Source organism: Vipera ursinii, assembly GCF_947247035.1.
Source record: "Vipera ursinii genome assembly, chromosome: 1".
NCBI classification, from domain to species: domain Eukaryota; kingdom Metazoa; phylum Chordata; class Lepidosauria; order Squamata; family Viperidae; genus Vipera; species Vipera ursinii.
Window position 1 is genome coordinate 253,577,243 of NC_139512.1, and position 25,039 is coordinate 253,602,281.

Consider the following 25,039-nt stretch of genomic DNA (forward strand, 5'->3'; position numbering starts at 1 on the left):
TGTTAGAAGGCTGCCCTTCACTATGTGTACTTAAATGGAAGGATACAGAAATCTGTTTGGGAGACTTTAATTTGGATTTCTGCACTGGGCAGAAGTTTGACTTCAAGGACCTATATGGCCCCATCCAAGTCTATAACTTTGGGTAATTCATTGGTATTTGGTGTGCATTAATATGAGACTCTTATGTTAATTACTAGCAGTTCTGTTATGGAAGTATCTATGGATTAAGAACTTGGTTCTTGTAACAAAAGGTATTTGTTTTATGGATACTGGAGTGACCCTCTCATCTTATATAATCACATTTTATATAATCTCCAAATTATATAAAAGAAACAGGTTAGGATTTAGCAACAGAACTATAGTAGATTGTCTACTTGGCAAGGTGTAATGCTAAATATAGGTTTTGTGAAAGACCATATACTTTATAAGAGATAAAGATCTATTTTAATTCAACTGCTATTCTTAGATAATATTTTTTTGCTAAAGAAAGTTATTATTATGGCATCTTCATTTTTATAGAAGAGGAAACACTTTGAATTCAGAAAGCAGAAATGTAAATTAAGTCATTGACAAGTTAATGAATAAAAACTAAAGTTTTAGTTAATACATGCCAACAACCCTGTATCCCAGTGTATATGCCCTTACATTGCCAGGGAGATTGAAACAATCCAATATGTCCTTGTTTACTGTAACATCTGTGTAATTATATCTCCCATTTTACTATGAGTGCTGAGGGGAATGGACAAGTTCTATATCCATTACCTCTTTCAGTCTCAAATCATGATATCACATAGTAGCTGAATTTATATCTGCAACAGTTGAAACTAGGCAAAAATTACCTTCAGACTTAACCTGATAACTTTGTGTCCTTGGACTGCTGTATTTTTCTTTTCTTTCTCTTTCATTTTCTTTTCATCCTATACAGTATAACCCAAAATTGTGATACTGATAAACAATTAAGTAGCTATTAAGTAAAAATCATCAATTATGCTTAATGTATTCCAGATAGAATTTTATTATTTTAGTGTATGCTTCTACATTTTGTCACCACATTTTGTTTATCTAAATTTTAATATATTACTATTTAATACCCTATAGACCATCATATAGGGACGCGGTGGCTCAGTGGGTTAGGACGCTGAGCTTGTTGATCAGAAGGTCGGCAGTTTGGCGAGTTGAATCCCGAGTACAGAGTGAGTGCCTGTTACTCGTCCCAGCTTCTGCCAACCTAGCAGTTCGAAAGCACGTAAAAATGCAAGTAGAAAAATAGGGACCACTACGGTGGGAAGGTAACAGTGTTCTGTGCGCCTTTGGCATCTAGTCATGCCGGCCACATGACCACGGAGACGTCTTCGGACAAGCGCTGGCTCTTCGGCTTTGAAACGGAGATGAGCACCGGCCCCTAGAGTCTGAAACGACTAGCACGCATGTGCGGGGGAACCTTTACCTTTTTTTTTAGACCATCATATACAAATATAGCTTGTACTTAATAGTGAAGTATTATTTTTGCTGCCTTACATTAAGTATAGTCTGCTACTCTTGTTCCTATATTTTTACTTTTCTTCTCCTTTTTTGTGTGTAATTTACTTACCTATATCTCATTCCCTGTGCCCTCTGTAATATTGTTACTGAACTGTATTTACATCTCATCATTGACCATAATAAAGGATGTTATTTGATATAGTAGTACAAAAGGTTTTGATAGAGAGTGCCAAAAACAGCATATTATTTCTGCATAAAATATCTTTTATTATCTTTTGGATTTTTTTTTCTATAGATACCTCCGAATTTTTCAGAATGTGGACCTCTCCAGTAATTTTTATTTCAGGTATGTTTCTAATTTGAAATATTCATTGGAATTATTAACAATAACACTAGCAATAGCACTTAGACACACACACACACACACACACACACACACACACACACACACACGAGCAGTTTATAATGTCAGCATATTGCCCCCAACAATCTGGATCCTCATCTACTGATTTCAGAAAGATGAAAGGCTGAGTCATCCTTGAGTTGATCAGGATCGAACTCCAGACTGGGCAGAATTAGCCTGCAATACTGCATTCTAACCACTGCCCAACCAGGGCTCCTTGATTTATTATTAATTGAGGTTGACCTAGATTTTTCATATTTCCTTCTCTTATTGTCTTATAATAGAATTCATAAATTGTGCCAAGGGCTGAAATACAACATCCCCATGAGCAAGTTACACAGCTCTCTCTCTCTCTCTTGCTTACCTTTTCCCCAATATATATAAGCCGATCTTTGTTGATCTACTATATTCTGTTCCTCTGGAGTGTACATATTTTCATCTGGTGTAGGAAAAGATCTGAAAGATTATGTGGTATTATTAAAGTAGGAAAAGCTTTTAAATTGGCAGCATTTAGAAGGCTTTGAATATTGTTTAGAAAAATAATAGAGCTTAAAGGAAACAATCTACCTCAGTGGGAGGAAATTAGAAGATGGCTTGTTACTAGGAATGATTTTTTTGTGTCAAAAGAAACTAAAATGGCTGTGCATAACAGTTCCTTGTGTCTACTTTGTTATATGAAATAAGATTTGAGTATTTGGGGGAAATATAATAGTGATCATCCTCATGTTATGACCTTCAGTGGCTGGTCAAACTTGCAATGGTGATAAAAGGGAGTTATGACAGGTACTTATTTCCAGTTGTCACAACATCTGCACAGTCACATGATTGTGATCTGGGTACTTGGTACCCAGCTCACAATTACAGTGTTGCAGCAAGCTGTGATCACATGATTGCAATTTCTGATGTTTCTTGCCAGTTTCCCACAAGTAAAGTCTATGGGAAAGCCAGGAGGATGTTGAAAATCGCAGTCACGTGAGGCTCTTGCTTAACAACCTGTGCAGTCATCACTTAACTATGGCAACCGGGACTGCCAGAGGTGCCATTGCTAAGCAACGTGATCACATAACATCACACTTTATAATCTTATCACTTAACAATGGTAGTTCCAGTCCCAATTGCTATTGTAACCCAAGAACTATTTTTAAGTTGGAATACAGTGAGATTGGAGATACTTAGTAAGTGTGCAATTAGAATTAGGTTAGGAATGAAGAAGTCCTAAATGAACGTGAATTGAATACAATGAACAATCATTTGGATGGAATTAATAAAATCCTCCAAAATGGAGAGATGAGAAGTTTAAAGAGCAAAGGATGATGTATGAATTAGTATATGGTAGAAAACAATTATGTTTTGTAAGTAGAGAAAGGTACGTAAAGAAATTAGTGTAAACTATATTCAGCTACTGCATATTCTTTTTCTTTTTTTCATTTTCAATATCTTGCATTTAATATCTTTGGTTTACTTTCCATCCTTTTGTTCAGTTGCTTACCCCCCAAAAGAATAATGTGATGGATTGGAATGCATGTATGGATGGATTCAATCTTGTCCTTATAATAAAAAAACTCCCTTTTTATAACCTTGTAATATACTATAAGATTATATTTTGTGAATAGATATCATCATTTTGATTTCTTGGACTGGACAATCTAGAATTGTGACTCATAATTCACTTAATTTGTTATACATTTGCACACATTTGAAATTCAGTCCATAAAGCATACTGATGGGTCATTATCATTGGATGAATTGGGATTTTATTACTATGGAACTGTACAATTAGATGATACAGAACTGTAAATTAGAGCATCTTGTTTTGGATAACTAAAAACTTTACAGAATGATGGCCAGTAATATTTTCAGATTTTTTTTATTTTTCTCCAAACTTTAGTTATAGCTACGATCTGTCCCACTCCCTTCAATATAACCTTACTGTTTTGAGAATGCCTCTAGATGTACTTAAAACAGAAACTACACGAACTCGTCAAGAGTGTTTTGATATTTTTGAAGATGAGGGACTTGCTACTCAAGATGGAAATTGTAAGTATCCCTTGCATGCAAATAAGTCCAATTTTGTAATGCTTTTAATTGCAGAGACCTCTTTTAAGTTAATTAGTATCACACTGAAAGTGTTCAGAGTTAATAAAGGATTACATAAAATATTGATTACACCTAGTTTGATTTTTAAAGTAAAACAATTTCTATAAATTATTGATCCCTTATTTTGGTTACGTTAGCATATAAGTTAAGATAATCATTTAGACAAGTGATTGTTACTATTTTACAAAAATTCATTTATATAAAAATATCAGTGGTTATGGATTTATTTATAAGAAATTTATAAACTAATTTATAATCTATTAGTGATATATAACTACTATCAATAGATACTATGTCCATATTAAATGGGAAAAATATTGTGGTTCTCTGATACCTTTGGGTTATAAACAATGATAATTGATTAAAAGCCTTCAGTTTTTAATTCACCGGTGTGAAGTAATTAAAATTAAATCATACTTAATTATTTATACTGGTTATTTCTTCCCACAAGTTACGACTGTAAATGTGTGAAAAATTCTCTTCAACCTCAGAATTTTCTACCAAGTTACAATTCTTTATATCTGGAGGTCATAAGCCTGGAAACATTATATAGGTCTATAGTCTCATCCAGGCAGTATGTAAATACTACATAATTGTGAGGAAGATTGCATATGGATTTCATTCTATAAAGAAAGCAAATGGAAGCCAAGTAGTGCCCTTTTACTAGTGATAGCTTCCCTAAATGTTGTAAAAAGGGGCGCATTTAGTGTCTTCCAATTCTGTCAAATGGTAGATTGTAAGATCTCATAAAGCAGGGGTGTCAAACTGGCGGCCCATGGGCCGGATGCATCACACACAGGCCACATCCACCCCAGCTCCACAAAGACAAAAAAAAAAGAAAGACATTGCAGTACGTAATGATACATCACATGATGCAATCACGTTTGACACCCATGTCATAAAGCATTTGGATTGGTATTTAGAATTAGGAACAGTAGTCACTTTTCCTATGCTGTTGCTGAAAGCCTTCTGTCAATAGAGCAACACACTTTTGAATTCTACCAGTTTCTTAAAGAAGTGGAGAAGAGTGGGAACTTTACTGCGTGTCTTTTTGTGTCAAGGAATATGCTCTTGAACAGTGGCTTATATACTTTCCCCCCTTTTTTCCCTTTAAAAACGTACAGGCCTTGCTTGCTGTTGTAGTGTAAAGGGAAGAACTCTACCATATCAGATCAAAAAGTAATATAGATAAATATCTTGTTTCCAGTAGCAGTGAACAAAATGTTTCTGGTATTCTGATCTGTCTAATCTTACGCAATGATTCAGATATTATATGGCTCTTTTTGTTTGTGTTCCATAACATCCTTAGCATGGCCAGAATCTCTGGCCTTTGTTTATTCACCAGTTATATTGCAAGTTAATAAACAAAGATACTTATCGAAATAGCTACTGCATGTGTGTGATATAAACTGACAATGATCGATCTAACTTAAGGTTCAAAATAATGTTCTGTTTTTCCATAATTTTTCAGGTGTATTTGGAATTTGCAGTGAACCTTACAGAAAATATGTATGGAATGGGAAATTGCTTGATGTTGTCAAAACTGCAGTTCATCGAGACTGGCTTTTGTATGTTATTCATGGATTTTGTGGGCAGTCGAGTATCCTTCTTCTGTTAGTTATTAATGTTTGTTTCAGTAACAGCAAATTGCTATTCTAGAAAGAAAACTGAATCATGGTAACATACAATAAAGTCCTTCCTTAGGTTCTTTGTATATAGCTATTAAACTCACCCACCAATTAATTATCTGTTTTAAAAAGAACCTCTTAGATCTTAAGAGCTGGAAAACAAATTTTCAGTGTTCATGTATATGCAGATAATGAAGCACAATGAAGGAAAATTCTTATTCTAAGCATGCCTATTACGAGAAATCATGAATGGGGTTAGTGTTGCCAGTGAAGAAATAAAGACCAAATAAAGACTTCATTTCCTACCACAATGACTGTGTCGGACTTCACTGTGAAATTAGCTTGCAGTGGAATAATTGAGCCTACTCCTTTTGGAGCAGATAGTAGAATAGCTAACAAAACTTGATTACTATTAAATGCATTTTTAATATAATAGAAAAATAGACACAGATATACCAAAGTAAATGAGACCTTATTTATTATTTTAGAGTACATACATAACTGTTCTAGGTTACATTCAACATTTGATTTAAGAAAAGTTCTACTTTTAGATCAGTTGAAGGAGCAATGTGATTTTTGTGCATTTCCTTTTCTTTTTTTGAAATAGTTGTTATTAAAAGATTTTATATAGATAATAAGTATATTCAAAGAAAAACATAAATGTGAAAGAGAGAAAAAAGAAAGAAAATAAAAAAGACAAAAGAGGTAGAAAAAAAGAACAGAACAGCAGACATGAACAGAAATATAAGAAATGGCTTCTGATCTTCTTGGCATTTATACATACAATTCTAATCAAATCCCTCTCTCTAGGATTACATCATATTTCTCTTCTTTCTATAGACTATTTTTTCTAATCAACAAAACCCAAAGTCAGAAAATCATATTTTTATATAAAAGTCCATAAAGAGTTTGCAGTCATTAATGACCTTTCTCTAATCAAAGAATTCAGTTTAGTTATCTCAGTCCATTTTACCAATTATTCATGGTTGGTAGTGCTGAATGTTTCCATCTTTGTGCATATAATAGTTTTTGCCCAGTGATCATAAATTGAAACAGTCTTCTAAGACTCTTTTCTAATTGTGTATCCATCAATTCTAAGGGGAAAAGGTCTAGCTTTAATTGAATATTACTCTTTACAATCCTTCGTTTGAATGTGTTTATTTTAATCCTTTTTTTTTTTAAATTTTTTTTACATGTTTACCAAGCATGATACAATGTCCCTTCATGTTGCTCGTATTTAAAACAGACATTTAGAATACCTGGATATATTGTAGATCAGGGGTGTCAAACTTAATTTCATTGAGGGCCGCATCAGCATTGCGGTTGCCCTCAGGGTGGGCGTGGCCTACTGGGTGGGCGTGGCCAGCTCTACATCGTTCGCATCAAGGGTGCCTATGGGGGCCTGGGCAGGAGTGGGACAGATCTGAGGGTCTCTGGCAGAAGGAGGGTCTCTGGGCCAGGACCAAGGCAGTGGGGCCCATTCCCTCACTGTTTCCAGGATGGCCATGAAACCACTTCACGGGGCGGATCTGGCCCCCGGGCCTTGTGTTTGACATGTCTCTTCTAGATAATATCTCTGACATTACCTACCAATCATACATCAGTTTATACTTTTGTAGCCTTTCAATCGTGGCTTTTGGCAATTCCCCCACTCTTCCTTACAGAAATTGTCTAGCTCAAAAATATTCTTTAAGGAAAACTGGGAAAATGCCATCATGTTAATATTTAATTGAATCTGTTCTTTTTGTCTATGGAGATTCTCAGTCATCCAGGTCATGGTTGTCCCAAAGGTGCTTTTCCAGAAGGTAACTAGACTTTGTTTTTCCTTGAAGACATTTTGCTCCTCATCCAAGAAGGTTCTTCAGTTCTTTGTTTTTCTCCTTGAAACATCTTCAAGGAAAAACAAAGTCCAGTTGCCTTTTGAAAAAGCACCTTTGGGACAATCTGTTCTTTTGTTTGGCCACATAATATTTACTGTATTAGTGGCTGTTGCACAATCTCAGAGAGTAATAAGGCCACTCCATGATTAATAATTGGCAAGATGATATTCTAGTAGAGATTGGTTTACTATCTTGTCCTGAATTCAACAGCTTAAAAATTTGGTCTTTTTAAGCAGTGTTTCTCATAGTTGAAATTGCCAACTGAAAGTAGTTAGAATTTTTTTTAATAAACCTTACCCTGATTTGTAAGAGTGAATTGCCTTCATTTTCAAATCCTTGGATAGTTGCTTAAAGGAACCCATGGTTATTAAAATAGAACAATGATCACAACCAGAGATTTACAGTTGCAAGAAAAAGTATGTGAACCCTTTGGGATTACGTGGAGTTTTGCATGAATTGGCCATAAAATGTGCTCTAAACATCATGTAAGTCACAACAATAGAAAAACAGTCTGCTTAAAATAATACTACACAAACATTAGCTGTTGTCATGTTTTAATTGAACATAAGATGGAAACATTCACAGTGCAGGGTGGAAAAAGTATGTGAACCTTTGGACTTAATAACTGGTTGACCCTCCTTTGGCAGCAATAACCTCAACCAAACGTTTCCTGTAGTTGCAGATCAGACCTGCACAACGATCTGGAGTAATTTTGGACCACTCCTCTTCACAAAACTCTTTTAGTGTAGCAATATTCTTGGGATGTCTGGTGTGAATCGCTCTCTTAAGGTCATGCCACAGCATTTCAATCGTGTTGAGGTCAGGACTCTAACTGGGCCACTCCAGAAGGCGTATTCTGTTCTGTTGAAGCCATTGTTTTGTTGAATTACTTGTATGCTTTGGGTCATTGTCCTGTTGCATCTCCCATCCTCTGCGGAGCTTCAGTTGGCGGACAGATGGTCATATGTTTTCCTGCAAAATGTCCTGATAAACTCTGGAATTCATTTTCCCATCACTGACAACAATCCGTCCAGGCCCTGAGGCAGCAAAGCAGCCCCAAACCATGACGCTCCCTCCGCCATGTTGTACAGTGGGGATGAGGTTTTGATGTTGGTGTGTTGTGCCTTTTTTTCTCCACACATAGTGGTGTGTGTTTTTCCCAAACAACTCAATTTTGGTTTCATCTCTCCACAGTATATTTTGCCAGTAGTGTTGTGGCACATCCAGGTGCTCTTTTGCAAACTTCAAACGTGCTGCAATATTTTTTTTTGACAGCAATGGCTTCCTCTGTGGTGTCCTCCCATGTACTCCATTCTTGTTTAATGTTTTCCTTATTGTAGATGTGTCAACAAAAATGTTAGCATGTGCCAGAGATTTCTGTAGGTCTTTAGCTGACACTCTAGGATTCTTCTTTACCTCACTAAGCATTATGCGCTGTGCTCTTACAGTCATTTGTACAGGACGACCACGCCTAGGGAGAGTAGCAACAGTGCTAAACTTTCTCCATTTGTAGACAGTCTGTCTTACCATGGACACATGAACATCAAGGCTTTTGGAGATACTTTTGTAACCCTTTCCAGCTTCATGCAAGTCAACAATTCTTGATCGTAGATCTTCTGAGAGCTCTTTTCTGCAAGGCATGGTTCACATCAGACAGTGCTTCTTGAGACCAGTAAACCCAAAACAGGTGTGTGTTTCTAAAGGACAGGACGGCTGTCAGCAACACATCCAATATCATCACACTGATTAGAGTCAAGGTTGGCTCACTCCTGGCTCCAATTAGCTCTTGGAGAAGTCATTAGGCTAGGGGTTCACATACTTTTTCCACCCTGCACTGTGAATGTTTACATGTTATGTTCAATTAAAACATGACAACAGCTAATGTTTGTGTAGTATTATTTTAAGCAGACTGTGTTTTTCTATTGTTGTGACTTACATGACGTGTAGAGCGCATTTTATGGCCAATTCATGCAAAACTCCATGTAATCCCAAAGGGTTCACATACTTTTTCTTGCAACTGTAGAAGAGTCAAGAGTATTTATTTACCTCTGAAAGTCTGGCTAATTGTGCCATAAGCATAATGAGTAACAGATTTGGAGGCCTGATTGATAGCTTTACTATATATAGTGTAGTTTGTTTGTTTTTCAAAAAGCAATACTGAATCAATTGGAATGGCATCCAAGCTTGTGCAACTGCAGTATTCACTGTTTTCTTATTTTGAATCTTTAAATGGTTGAATGTACTTCAGATTTCCCAAAAGATACAATGTTTAATTTTTTTTTATCATGCAGAGGTTATGTTAACTTGTGTTCACCAAGGAATGCACAAAACACAGTTTGACCAGCAGGGCCTGATATTTTTGCATTCAGCTCTTAAATAGAATTTCTGCCTTTCTTGTTTTTTGTTAGGGTAGTTTGAAAGATTAAAATGTCATATTGCTAGACTAAAAGAATATTCTTTTTTTAAAAAAGAACTGTACACCTGCTTTGTGTTTATATGCCAGGACTAAAAGGGAATTAAAAGAAGAATGTGGGGTAGTGAATGACATATATTTATAAACCTTATCTTGGATTCCAAGAACTGCTTATTTATGGTCGTCCAGTGTATGTCACTTTGATAGCTAGAAGATCAAGTAAATTTGCTGGAACACGGTTTCTAAAGAGAGGAGCAAACTGTGAGGTAATACATATAATAGAGGTTTTTTCATTGTTATATGAAAATGTTGCATGAGATGTACTCCCCCCTCCCCCCCTCCAGGCTTGGACTTGGTGGTAAGTGTTTTTTGCCATTTAGGCAAATCTAAAATTCTAAATCATATTTTTCTTGGTTTTGGAAAGTGTATATAATGAGGTCCAAGACAAGCTAGTTTATACTTCATTTGTTTTATTAATATGATCAATCATCTTAAATAAAATTACAAAACCTCTGCGTAATTTTATGATTGCAGTGTATGTGTGCCCAGAGGAATGTTCATTTATGCATGTCAGATTTAAGATTTCTTTGACAAAACATTGCAAGTTAGTAGAATTTAGATTTTTATCATAAATCCACAGGAGCTTCAAGGTCAAACTTTTTGATCGAGTTGCAAACTTAGGGACTTACTCAAAACTGCTTGATCTTCTTTTTCTTAATGTCTGGAAAAATATTGATACTCATTTACGCAAGCAAATTTCTTAAATATGCATTAAGGTGGAAGGGCTTTTTCCCCCTGAGTTTTGGAGATCAGTTATTGTGGTATGATATTTTTTAACCCCTGTGGGCTTTCTCTGTTCTGCTGTTGGTATCCTCCTTCACTCTTTTCCTCTCTCTTCTAATTGCCCCATGGACACTTCAGATAACCAAGCTCCAAGCAAATATGAATCATATCTAAGAATTGTAGATATTAAGAATGTATGTTATTTAGTGGTAGTGTATCCATCAATACAGTGCCACTTCTGAATCAATCATATTAATACAGAATTTAAATAGAGATATGTTTAATGTCATGATCATCTGGCTCCATCAATATCAGTCTACTGTATATCAAAGTGACTTTCTGTTTCTAGTTGCACAGCAGAATTCTTTTCAGGGGACCACATACCACGATGGAGGATGCATAGTTAGATACTTCCATAGCACAGCGTTCTCCTGTTGTCACGATATCTGGTTTGGAGTAACGGTAGATTTAGGAACAGAAGGAAAAACCACAATTTCAGTGTAGATGAGAGCAAAATGAAATTAGTGAGACATTTTTCCAAATAAACTTAATTAGATCTAGAGTTACAGAAATTATTGTTGAATGAGCAAGACAACGCCATGAATCATAATCCATCCCGTGAATCAATCAATTTTTCCTGTGCTAAAATGAAAACTCGGGTGACAATTGAGTGATGATACTTTTGAAGAGGATGTTGATAATTTGAAGTATCATAAAGTTCCTGCTTTTTTCATGCAGGGAGATGTAGCAAATGAAGTGGAAACTGAGCAAATACTTTATGATGCTTCAGTAATGTCATTTTCTGCTGGAAGCTATTCATCTTACGTCCAAGTGCGAGGTTCAGTCCCTCTGTATTGGTCTCAGGACATATCGACTATGATGCCTAAGCCACCAATTACGCGTACGTACAAAATATTGATTTGTCGCTTGTTTGCAGATTATGTGTTGGTAAATTACTGATTCTTGTGCTTCCAGCTGTAGTTTCAAGATGGAAAAAATAATATTTTGACCAGTCAGAGCTAATTGCAAATTGTACTGGTAAAAGTTTTCTAAGTGATAGCATTAATATATACTCTGGTTATGCAATCTATACTATCATGGGAAAGTGGCCATGAATCCTTTTAATATTTTATAGACAAGCCATTTCAAGACATAGACAAATATATTTTCTTCCTCATACCCACACCTTAACACACCTCTTTTGTCTTTTCTAAGGGCAGCCACCTAGTTTTGCAGATAACCTCCCAATTGAAATTTAAACAGGATCATGTTGTTACATTAGGAACAGAGCTTTTGTAGGTAGGTAGTGAGGGAAAGGCTATTCTTTCAAAATAAATATGTTAATTAGACACAATGTGAGGTTCAGCTTTCTTAAAGAGGCTGCTGGCCTCATAGCATCCTTGTGTTATTCTCCTAGCAAGGAGTATCTCTCGCAAGACTGTAGGGGGCTCTGATTTTTAAGGAAGTTCTGTTTGTTTGTGGAGTGTGTGGAGCCTCCTTAAAAACGCTGCTCACTACAGTCTTGTGAGAAGTACTACTTACGGTACTAGGAGAATAGCATGACGTTGCCCTGAGGCTGTAATCTACAAGAAAGTTGAGCATCACACTGCATTGCATCTCATGGGAGCAGGCCGAACCCTGGAGAGCCCCTAGGGACAAGAAGCAGGGCACCAGGTGCCTCATCTGTGGGAGGCCTCGGCAGGCAAACCTGGTCCTGTGCTAGGCTTCTAAAGGCCTCTCCCACCAGATGCTCCATTTAAAAACCCACATGCTCATTTAACAATTGAATTGGAAGGGTCATTAGATAAGATACTTCACTTAACTGTGATGACATAATGGGCTGACTCCATTACAGTCCTAAATTGAGGACTACCTGTAATAAGTATTATCCATGCAGGGATGGGTGTAGTGTTGGACCAACAGAGCTATGACAGTTTTTTAGAAATTCAATAATATATTAATCATTTAGTTAACTGGCTACCAAAAGCATTTACTTATCTTTATTACCTATCACTTACATAGAAAAAATAGTATTCCTTGCTTCTTCTGGTAGGCTGCTTAGGTTAACAGAACAGAACTTAAAAGACAGAGACTAAATCAGGCATAAAACCATTGCTGCTTTGTTGTCTTCTTTTGCTCTCAAATAGAAAATATGAAATATTGTGTTATTGAATTATGGATTTGTTTTATCTATCACAAGTAGTTATATAAGATGGCGCCAGGGGATTAAAAATAAGTTGTACTGTGTGTTTTAAAACTCATCAAAAAGGAAAGTAAAAAGGCAATTTTATCACTTCACTGATCCAGTAAAACTTCAGATACTGAAATTAAGAAAGATTTCCCTCTTTTACCTTTATCCCATCTATGCTGCCCAGTTGGTTAAGCTTTTTGAACAACATCATTAGTGGGATAGGAAGCTGCAGAAAGAAGTAAAAATCATTGGAAATTGTATCTCTGCTGGTTGCACTTTGATAAGATAGTGGATCAAACCATTCTATCATCCAAGTGATAATAACTGACTGCAATCCATTATTTGTTCAGTTTTTTTCTTGATGAGATCATTAAGTTAGTAGGTAAAATTGAAAGGGTCAGTACCTCATACTTACCATTCTGAACTCCAGGAGAAACAGTGGAATTTAAATGCAACAGATAAAACCATAGTGAAGTGGGAACTGTGACAAGGTCATGCTCATTCATCTAATTACAGCTAATTCAGAACCTATGTCTTATTCATACTTCTGTGTGGCCAAAGTAGAAACCTAAACCAGAGTCCCCTTCTGCATTGAATTCTTCCAAATATTGTATTCCAACACTGTCAGCCAAGTGAGTTGTTGGGAAATATTTGCTTAGCATGCATCTCACTACTTTTTTCTGGTATAGGTTTGTTAAAAACAGATCATGCAAAAGCAATCTTATTTCATTCTTTGACAAAGTGACTAAATTAATAGACTACTGAAATGCTGTGGACATAGTATACTTAGACTTCAGCAAGGCATTTGACAAAGTAGACCATAACCTATTTCTTGGTAAGCTAGAAGAATGTGGGATCACCACCAGATGGATTTGTAACTGGCTAACAATCTATACTCAACAAGTAGCCCTTAATACGACTACATGGAGGGAACTAACTAGTGGGATACCACAAGGTTCCATCTTAAGCCCAGTACTCTTCAATATCTTCATAAATGACTTAGATGAGGGAATGGAAGATGAGATAAGATAAGATAACCTTTATTGTTATTTTTTTTACTGTGGGCACAACGGTACACATGAAAAATGAAATTTAGCTGCCCGCTCTCAAAGTGGAACACATACATGACACACACGTAACCATACGATATACACATATGTACAGACCCACAAATAAATATTAAATAGTGTGTGTGTAGGGAAATCACTTCAGATTTAGAAAAAAATATTAAAAAATAGTCGAGAGGAAAAGAGTATTATCTGTCCTGAAAATAAGCTCAATTGGTTTCCATCTACTTTGTAGTTTCCATGAAGATTGCTAATGAAATGTGTAGCACATGAAGATCTAATAAGATCCTAGGACTCTGTTCATGTAATATGAATTACTCTTTTTCTAGTGGATCAGGCAGATCCATTTGCTCATGTAGCTGCTCTTCACTTTGATCAAATGCTCCAGAGATTTGGCTCTCCGATCATCATTTTGAATCTTGTGAAGGTAAACATTTTTGCTTGTGTTAATTCCTAAATGTTGTCAGCTCTTGGAGATAGAGATAGAGAGAGAGACCATAAAGACCAAGATCTTGGCATTCAGAAAAATCAAATAAATTATATATCTTATTAAACCATTCAAAAATATTACAAAAAAGTGTTAATGTACATGGGATCATTTTCCTGATTTATTTTCAGGTAAGTCTTTATGATTTTGTGAAATATTTTTGCTTTAATATTTTCAGTACATTCTAATTATTTATTTTATTAATTTTTAACGTTGACTATAAGCTGCATTTATGGAAGGTATTATTGCTACTACCTTGTGTAGGGAGGCTTGTAATTACTTCTATTTTCCAATCCATGTAGCATTCCCATGGAAAGCTGCTACAAAAATTCTTTGACCTTTCAGAGACAAGTTCTCAGAGCTATGCTTCCCTTTTGCAGTTTTTTAATTGTAACTTGTCAGTGAGTAAAATAAATTATTGCTTTTGGTAAAGAGTTTTAAATAAATATGGCTAGTGACTTAATGCAGTGTTTTGTTCGATCAAGAATTTCTGTCGTCTTAAGGATTTCAGCTATGTCTTTGCATATATGGAAACTGAGTACATTAGTACATTTTGAAATATAATTCCTAAATGTTCCTAAATGTGCCAAACAGAGGATAAAAGTCAGTTCTTATAATAAACTTTCTGCTTCTTCTAAATATTTTGCAAAAAATACATTTCTTAAGAATCCACAGTTAGCTTGTGTATACAGTATATCCTACATACCAGTTTCATATCTCAAGATTTTAGCAAATGATGCATGGATGTACAGTATATTCAGAAACTATTCAGATTCCCTTTACTTTTGTCAATGTAGAATCAGGCTGCAGCATAAAAAAACTGTCAAAAGTGAAGGGGGTCTGAATACTTTCTGAATGCACTGAATATCTTTCTAGGCACAGCTGTAAGGAAAGGAGTGTCTCTGAAGAAGCATGCAGAGTTTGACTGAAACAACCAATGCCAACATCAGTTTGGAGATTAACCATTATTAGCCTACTCTTTGGAGGTACAGATTAAGGGAAAGACATTTTTAGTTCTTCAGTATGAATTAGATGGAGGAAAAAGATGTTTATACGAAGCAAAGTTTTTAAAAGTTGCCATGAACTTGCCAAAATTGAATTTGATAATAAGCAATCGTATAGAGGTTCTCTATACAATTCTATTAGAGGTTCTCAAGTTGGAATGCTTCTTTTATTCCTTATGTGTTAGAAGAGAAAATTGAAAGTTTTCAGCAGCGATCAAAAGAAGATAACAATTGCATTATAAAACCATAGTGTTCATAGTTGATTTACTTGCTCAGTTCCAAATCTTAGTTTGTAAAGCCTGATCTTAGTTTATGATTTTAACATGAGGTTAAATTGCTCTTCTATACTGAGGAATGGGGGAAGATTAATAGTGTTCAGGTACATTGTGGCATCTGAATTCTGATATCAATGAATCATCAATCAAGTTCAACATTGTCTATGCTGATTGGCTACATTTCAGCTAGCAGTTTTTCTGAGCCCTACCTGGAGATGCCAGGGTTTGAAGGTGAGATTCTACTACAAAGGGTTTGCTCTAGTCCAAACCTATGGTCCCTCCGTCTTTAGAGAGATCTTTTGTAGGTTTCCACTATAAGAATGTTGCATCATTTCTGGTAGCCAACTGGCAAGCCTTAAGCTTGCATTCTAATAGAATTAGCCTACATTATTAATGTAACTTGTTTATTTTAAACCACTGTTTAAAATACTGTATGGCAGTATTTTACATTTGTGATATTGTAAACTTGTACTAGAATTCAATTCACATAATTTTAATATCAAAAATAATGTTAAAGAGCAAGAATTCCAGTCTTTATAATTGTGTCAACACTTGAATTCTCCTAATTGTTCTTTTTGTCAGCAGCCACTGAAGAGAAAACTTAGACACACAATATTTTTTTAATTTTCTTTTTCAGCCACATTAATTAACAGGCTGGCCCTTTGATCACTTTAGAACACGGGTGTCAAATTGCTGGCCCGTGGGCTGGATGCATCACGCCAAAACCGCACCCACCCCATTGCCGGCAATGAGGAAAAAGTCATGATACGTCACAACAAGTCACATGACATTTAAAACCCCTGCTTTAGAACATAAATTACTCACTGAGAATGACACAGTGGGGAAAAATGAAGCAAATAATTTATTTTCACTTGCTTTGTTGTAAGTTTCTTACAGAACAGCTGCTCAAGATCCAATCTGACATTCCAAAAAGCCATTTATCTGACAGAATATACTGATCCCTAGGAGTATTTGAATGCTATTCTTGCTTACACCCTCTCAGCATTATTAGTGGCTGAGCCAAGGAGAAAGATTAGTGTTGTTATGTTAAAAACACTATATAACCAAGTTATACAGGTACATATACAGAGCCAAAATGCTTATAATCTAAATGGTGGAAGTATTTTTAGCTGCCATTGTTCATAGAGTTTAAAAGTTCAAACCCAGTGATAGAAAAAGAATGATACAGAAAAGAGGCTAACTTAGTAAAAAGATGACCCTAGTAACAAATCATGATGTTAAATTACCTGCATTTTTTGATTATCCCCGATTTTCCAAATGATTATTCCTTTGTACATTTGCGGGATTGGGGGAGAGAGAGAAGAAAATGTAGAAGAAAATATCTTAAGAGTGAAGAGTTCTGATGCATTTCAAGAAAGTCTGAAAAACCTCAAACAGATATGCAAGCTTCCTATAGAAGCTTGGGATGTTGAAGATAGTGTGTCAGTTATTTGTTATGAAGAAAAGTTCCTCCTCTGAGAGGACAGAAGTGGAAAAGATGTGAAGTGATTTTATGATCTCTGTCAATTGTTGCTTCCTTGGTACCCTAGAATCCCTCATGGGATTGTTGATATTACAGATAAAATTACTGAGTGCATAGCATATGTGCAGCATTACTCAGTATATCATTATTTATATTAATAGCTAACTGGATAAACATGTTTTCTAGGTGATATAGTCATGGGTAGGGAAAGCATGCTTAAAACGAAAAATGAAGGTAAGATATGTTAGGGTTCTTTGCTCTCCAAGGATTGAGCACAACACAGCATATCAAATACTTGATTGCAGCACACAGCTTCCCTAATAATAGGCCATTGCTCTGAATCTACTCCATCCTTCTCAGACTTTGCAAAGTGAGGCTGCCACGTAACTATCTCTTCAATACGCAGGTTCTTTGTATTTGGTCTGTGAATACTCAGTGCAAAGAACAGTCCCAGAGTCTTTAAAGTAACGTCAACCTTTGCCATATTCCAGAAGTTCTTATATTACATAAAATGGGGTGCCGTTTCAATGTGCTTGCTCCTTTTCTAGTGGCTGCCAAGCTCCAGACAAAGCTCCAAGCAGGACTCCCACCAGGATATCCAGCTCACCCGTAGTTTGTGATCCTGGCAGTGGACTGGTAGTCTTCTTGCCTGCTTATAACAGCTGCCAATCTTCAGGTGTTTCCTCCGCTTCCCTGTCTCTACATTGGCTTATCACCTTTTTTTCCCTACACTCCTCCTCACTTTGTATTAGTGTGTGCTTTTCTTAGCTAAGAACCTGGGTGAGGAGAAGTTGCCTCTGGACATCAGTAGTTCCTTTCAAAAAAGCAGATGGCATCCCAACGTCACTCCCCCTCACAATATCTGAGTAGTACTTCACATATGACTTCAAATGTCTCTATTATTGGTAGAGGAAAGCTTGGATTTAGCCCAAAGTGCTTTTGTGTTGTAGCTTTTTAGAAACTGGAAAAGAAAGGAAGGAAGTGTCAAATTAAGAGTAAAAGAATACTTAAAATAATCAAAACTCCTTCTGAAGTTGCTGGAAAATCAAAAAGTAGCAAATGAAACAAGATTTCCAGCTACAATAAAAATGTTAGTTAAGAGTCTGCTGCCTATGGTAAAAAAAAAAAGCTAGTGATGATCGTCTCTGTAAATCTCAGCATACGGTAACAACATGAATGAAGGCTACTGCTAAGCTTGTAAGCCGCCCTGAGTCTTCGGAGAAGGGCGGGATATAAATGGAATTAAAATAATAAATGAATAACATGGCTAGTTTTGTTCACAGAGGCTAAGCAGAAAGAGGTCTGCTTAAATCTGGCTTCCTCGTTGGCTTTGTTTGTGGGTAGTTTGGAAACGGTGATCGCGTGACCCCAGGACACTGCAAAATGTCATTAATAGGAGTCAGTTGCCAAGCGTCTGAATTTTAATCACGTGACCATGGGGAGGATGCTACAATGGTTGTCAATGTGAAAAACAGTCTTTAAGTCATTTTTTCCAGTGCTGTTGTAACTCTTCACGGTCACTAAATGAACTGTTGTAAGTTGAGGACTATCTGTAAGATGCCATCCTGCATACACATGTGAGCTGCATTCAGTACCAAATCCATGAGCTCCCTTCTCCCTAATTCATGTGAACTTCTCCCTAATTCATGTGAACTGCTTCTCCCTAATTCATGTGAACTGCTTCAAGTGCTCTTGGAAGGAAACATTCACAGCAAGCCAAATTGACCCCAAGCTAGGCAACAGAGGGAGGTGTTGTGATTCAGGGTCAGCCTGTGGGTTCGGGAGTTGGGTCGGACGACTCGGAGGAGGAGGGGGGTGTTGAAGAGCTTGCTGAGGGGATTGGACAGCTTGATGAGAGCCCCCTGCAAGGCCCCTCTCATCTGGTCATGATGCAGACCCAGCTGTGTGAGCCTGACAGCGTGGATGAAGATGACCCACAGCTGGCCCTGTTCAAGGACGCCCGACGCAGGAGGCAGTCAGTCAGGAGTAAACAGAGGGAGGCAATGGGGCACCTCGGAAGGAGGCACAGAGAGGCCACGCCCTGAACTGTATTTAAGGGGAATGTGTGGGAGGGCTGGTTTGCTGAAGGCAACCGCTTGGATTGTTCCTGCGTCTTAGCTCGTGTTTTATGGTTGGTGTCTTGTCTTGCTCTTGTTTTATGTGAATAAATTTGGCAGGCTTTATTCCAGCCTCTTGCCGTTTGTAAAGGGGTCGTCCCTGCTTTTGCTGCAGGGCCGGTAGCAGGCTGGTACAGAACAGGAGGAATCAGTGAGGAACAAGTGGTTCAATAAACCAGATGGTTGATATTCACTGACCACATCTCAAAAGATAGTATAGCTAGTATGCTAACCCAGAGAGGGATAAAAAGTGACACTCAGGTGGGTTTGTTAAAACCATTCCACTGTCATGCAGTATAATTTGCACAGTATCTGCCTTTTAAAAAAAAATCTTGTGTTTGAAATGTAGTGGGTCAAAGGTGTGTAAGCCATGTTTCTGCTTTCGCTCAGGTCTGCTCAGCAAGCTGCCAGGGTTTTGCTGGGAGCCTGGTGTACATTGCAGTTGTTTGCAAACCTAATAGATTTACATTGTATCTTTAAGGTGATATGGTTATTTTAAGTGAACCTCTATTGTGGAGACTATTTCTAACACAGTCAGAAAAAAAAAACACCAGCCTGAAACTGAAAGAGTTTCTTACTGAATCAAGAGGCAGGTGGAAAAACTATCTCTTATCTAAGAAAGAAAAACTTTAAGCTCATTGAACCACATTCTGCCCCAAATCTATGTAAATTATCAGCAAGATGATTGGCCTGACATATTGCATATTTTTAAAGTTCACAAATGACAACATGCTGACGTGTAGCCATTCAGACCTTGTTTAGTTACCAACCATACATATTGCCATCTTGTGCCTTATCCTGCTTTGTATCTGACGCCTTACATTTTCTATGGGAATTTCAGGCAACCAGATGGATTTTTCTTTTCAAAACTTCAAAGAAATGTACTGCTGACCACCACAATCTAGAACAGTTCTCATTGCTATTAGGTCTTTCTACTTAATTCTTACCTTACAGACGCTTTCCCCAAAAACTCAATTCCAAATTTATTGGCCTGTTCGCTTTTATTAGCACAAATCAACCCAGTTGTTGTTCACCCTTTCGTTGCTTCCTGATCTCTGAATATATTGCTGTCTAACCTTCCCAGTCTCAGTTACAGGAAGGATGAATTTGTGGTGAAAACTCTTGGATCCTTGAGACTGGAAGGCCAGACGAATATCTGGTTCATTGGAAGATATAAACAGAGGCACAGACTCTGGGAAGTAGCAAAGGTTATCCAGGCATGGCACCTTCTTCAGCAGTTCCATTTGCCATATCCACAGTAATTAAAATCTCCTAACTGAGCTTGCAATGTTGCTTAATCACTTACTTAGTCTTGTTCTGTCAATGGACATAACTACGGTCATTCAGGGATACAAGAGCTACTTTACTGTAGAAAAATTAATAAAGTCACTACAAAAGAATCCAAACTACTGCAACTGTATCTCAGATATAGGTGCTATTGTTGTGAAATCAAGCTTCATATTCTTATGCCTTTATTTCCTGCCATGCAGTGCAGTTACCTTCAAACCTGTCTCTTTTGGGAGCAGGGGATAATTTCCATCTGACTTGCTTTGTTAACACACTAAGACACAGCAGTTGATCCACTCACAGTAATAATCCTTTTGATGTCAGCCAAATAGGACAAAACCCAACCATGTGAAGTATTGTTCCAATTCCTGAATTGTATTTCCAATGACAAGATGATTGAAACCAACCCCTATTCTCTGAGGTGTCCAATGTTCATAAAGCCATTTTTTGTTGTTGTGTTAGCCTCATTTTAAGTTCACAGAAATTTTATATTGTTTAAATTGATCTCCCTCAGTTTACTAGGACAGAAACATTCAAGATCGTTATTCCATAGTTTTTCTTTTATTGCGGGTAGACTGCATATGCACACTGAGAAGCACAACGTGATCTGCATGTCCTTCTCTCTGCATCCCATTGCCAGAAAAGAAGGAGGCTTAGAATCGGGGAGGTAGCAGCATTCTGAGCAGCTCCCCAACTATTTCTCCCACTGGTTGCATTGGGGGCAATCTTTCCTTTTCCTGTCATGTTTTACTTTGCAGCCTTGTCCTGATTTGGTCCACTCTTAACTCACTTTTCCAATTTCTTTCCTCAGTTCAAAGTTAGTCCTATTTGGGCTCAGCTGCAAAATCATCTGTAATAGCTGTTTGAATTAGCTTTTGAGCATTAACATGTGAAGGGATGAATAGACAAAGTTCTGAATTCCATTACAAAGTTTCCTTTTGTATAGCTGTGAACGTTTTAGTAGAGACAGACTACTGTGTGAGAATTGGAGGACGAATATAGAAAAATGAAACGGGGGAGGAGAAAGAATGAAATCGATTTGAATCTAAAGCATTCTCATCATTTTTGAACTCCCTTGTTTAATCATAAAAGTGTTGGGTTGTAAAGAGAGCCAGTACAAAATTTCAAAGAAACGTTTGCTTTGATTCAGTCTTTGAAGCGCTCCTTGAATTAAACTCCACTAAATGTGGAATGAACTGCCTCCGGAGCTGCGGACGGCCCCTGACCTTCGGTCAATCTGCCGTGACCTGAAGACTTGGCTATTCCAACAAGCGGGTCTGGACTGACTATGTTTTTTAAATTTGGCTTTTATTGAGTTAAATTGTCACGTATCTATTACATTTATTGTTTAATTCTTTTTTAAATTTTGTATTCAATGTTTCTTAAATTTTTTGTTGTGAGCCGCCCTGAGTCCTTAGGGAGAAGGGCAGCATATAAATTCAATAAATCTAATCTAATCTAAATGTTACTGCAGCAGTGATTCTGCACTATGTTAACATAGCCATTTTGTTGGCATCCAGTAAATGTCTGTACACACGTGTGTGCATAGAACAGTGGTTCCCAACCTTTTCTATATCCTGCACCCCTAGAACGCTTCTGATATATTCTCAGACCCTTCACAAAAGTTCGAAATAGCAGCAACGAATTATGCATATGCACTATAATTTTGAAAACCCAAGTTTTTGCACCCCCTGGAATATCGTCTTGTACCCCCAGGGGCGGGGTCATCACCCCTGGTTGGGAACCCCTGGCATAGAAGTTATGTCTATTAAAGCAAACAGGAACGGACTGCCTCCATTCATTGGAAGCGCTGAGGAAGAGATCCTGGTTCACTATGTTGGGGATGGGGGCACTTGGAAGGGCAGAACTGAGCAGATCAAAGAGGTACCACTTCATAGAACTCTTAACCTATCTCATAGCGTTTCTGTTGTTAAAGTGTACAAAACAGATAACAATGTATTTTTCTTTATCATCTGTGTAATAAATTGCAGATTAACTGAGGGTAAGAAGGAAAGTTGGCAGTTTGAGACCCAAGCACCACATAATGGGGTGAGCTCCCATTCTTGCCTCAGCTTCGGTCAACCTAGCAGTTCAAAAGCATGCAAATGCAAGTAGATAAATAGGTACCACTTCAGTGGGAAGGTAACTGCACTCCATGCATCTCAATGTACAGTCATGCCGGCCACAAGACCACAGAAGCATCTTCAGACAACTCTAGCTTTCTTGGTAGGAAAGGGAGATGAGCAGTACATCCTAGAGTTGGACATGACTGGACAGGAGAAACCTTTTTTTTTTAAAGAAGGTTTAGCTTCTTGAATCAGGCTTTCTTAGCAACAACAAAATGATGCTACAGTTATTAAAGCTAAGGGAGGAGGCTGTTCCTTTGAGACAGCAAAGAATTAATCATTCAGTTAAACAGAACTACAGTAGCATTTGTTCAAGTATAGTGCCAGTGTGCCTGTTTTGTAAGTTAGACTTTTTAAACAAATTAAAAGCTAAATGAACAATTGCAGTAGGTAAAAAAAATAAAGGAAAACATGCTTCATGTAGCCTGTGGGCAATAACTAGCCTAGTATCCTCTGGCACATTAAAGGTGGAACGGAAGTGCAGGCAGAAGAGGTTGGGAAAAGATAGTGGCGAGAACTCCATGCTCTTTCTAGCCATCATTGGATCAACTGGAAGAAAAGAAGCTATTGATTTGCTGAGGAAGTAGCAGCCCAGGATGAAATACTGGGCAATAAGCAGCCAGAAGAAGAGTCATGGTACCAGGCACTATAGCAAAACAGAGCTGGGAATATCTAGCAAGTGAATCTCCTGGAAGGATTTTAGACAGCTTAGGACAGAAAATGGCTTTATATATAGGGCAGTGGTGGCGAACCTATGGCACGGGTGCCAGAGGTGGCACTCAGAGCTCTCTCTGTGGGCACCCGTGCCATGCCCCGGAGGTGGCAACTGCCCCTCTTCAACCAGCCACCTGCTAATTTGCCGAGATCCCATGTGGCTGAATGCATCCCGGCGTGGCTGGTTTATCTCCTCCCCATCCTGTCCATCCTGGCCTTGCATGCTCTCCTTTTCCCAGGCACGACCCACTGCATCACCTCCTCAGCTGTTGGCCAACCATCCATCTCGGAGGCGGCTTCTTTGAGCTGCTGGCGATGGGCTACGGAACCCCAGAGTGTGCCTGTCGAGGGGCTGGCAGGCTGTGGCTACTGACAGACACCGTTGGCCCCAATGCGCTCGCTAGCCTCTGTCTGCGGGGGCCAATGGTGTCAGGCAGCAGCTGCCCCAGCCCTTGCCTTGCCCCATGGCAATGGCACCCACAGGATGAGTCTCCTGCCTACCGCCCCACCTGCCAGAGACCTGGAGCTCCCCAACCCTGCCCACCCCCCACAGGTGCCCCTCCCTAAGAGCAACATTGAGGTGACCACATCAGCCTTGGCCACACCCACCCAATCTTCGATGAGCACCACAGCCACACCCACCCAGTGGGCCATGCCCACTTGGCACCCAGCGATAAATAAGTGGATTTTGGGTTGCAGTTTGTGCACTCGGTCTCTAAAAGGTTCGCCACCACTGATACAGGGATTCATTTATAGTGGAGTAGGAGTGGGTGGAGAGTTATCCATTTCGTCACTCAAAATATGGTTAGATGGCCCATACCAGTGATGAGGAAAGTGCTGGTATAGAGCACAGATCTGGCCTTAGTTCTTTTTAGTATTTTGAAGGCACTTTATTCCTGTTCCATATTGTCAGCCTATGAATGTACCTCTTGTGTTTCTGAAAATGTGCAAACTGAGACTTTGTGAATCAATCAGCCAAAATGTAAACAGATTCCTCTTCCCCCCCTTCACACACGCCCCCGGCCAATTTGGAGATAACAGTTTCCAGAAGCTGAGCTGGAGGCTGTTGTAAACAAATATTAGACACAGTTAGTAACAAAATGGTGTTGGCTGTTAAATTTTTTGATTTAATTACAGCTGTCATGTGTATCTAAGCTCACGTGACTCTGCCAGGTGAATCATTGTATGCTGTTATTCACAGGGCTTCTGGAGTATGGCTGAAAATGCGCTTCTCTGAAGGTGCTCAGTACTAGAAAACCCCATTAACAATTTCTTGTCATTTATGTGTGGGAGAAGAGGATATTATCCTAGACATCTGAGCCAATCTTGAATCACTTGCCTAATCAGATGTAGAGCCTATGTATTTTTACTTAGACACATAATTTCAGAAAAATGTTTTTTAAACAATGATTTGCTATTTAGTAAGATGTGAAAATAGGAAATAGTAAAGCGCTTTCTCTGTTATTTGCATACTTATCATTTTCATAGGAAAGGGTTTAACACTGTTGTGAAGCTTCATGATTAGAGCAACATGAGCTTCAGGAGTTGGCATCTAAAACATTTTTATGGGACAAATAATATGAATTTGATTTTTTAAAAATC

At 37.9% G+C, this 25,039-nt stretch overlaps 1 protein-coding gene across 1 annotated transcript in view; it reads left to right on the forward strand.

The window, feature by feature from the left end:
* The window catches only part of FIG4 (FIG4 phosphoinositide 5-phosphatase), a 92,434-nt gene that overhangs the window by 23,108 nt on the left and 44,287 nt on the right, over positions 1–25,039 (forward strand). The window contains exons 5-10 of the mRNA XM_083349280.1: positions 1,778–1,828; positions 3,774–3,922; positions 5,454–5,582; positions 10,069–10,169; positions 11,425–11,587; positions 14,274–14,371. Coding sequence (XP_083205406.1) covers positions 1,778–1,828; positions 3,774–3,922; positions 5,454–5,582; positions 10,069–10,169; positions 11,425–11,587; positions 14,274–14,371 — 691 coding nt within the window. The remainder of the gene's footprint in view (positions 1–1,777; positions 1,829–3,773; positions 3,923–5,453; positions 5,583–10,068; positions 10,170–11,424; positions 11,588–14,273; positions 14,372–25,039) is intronic.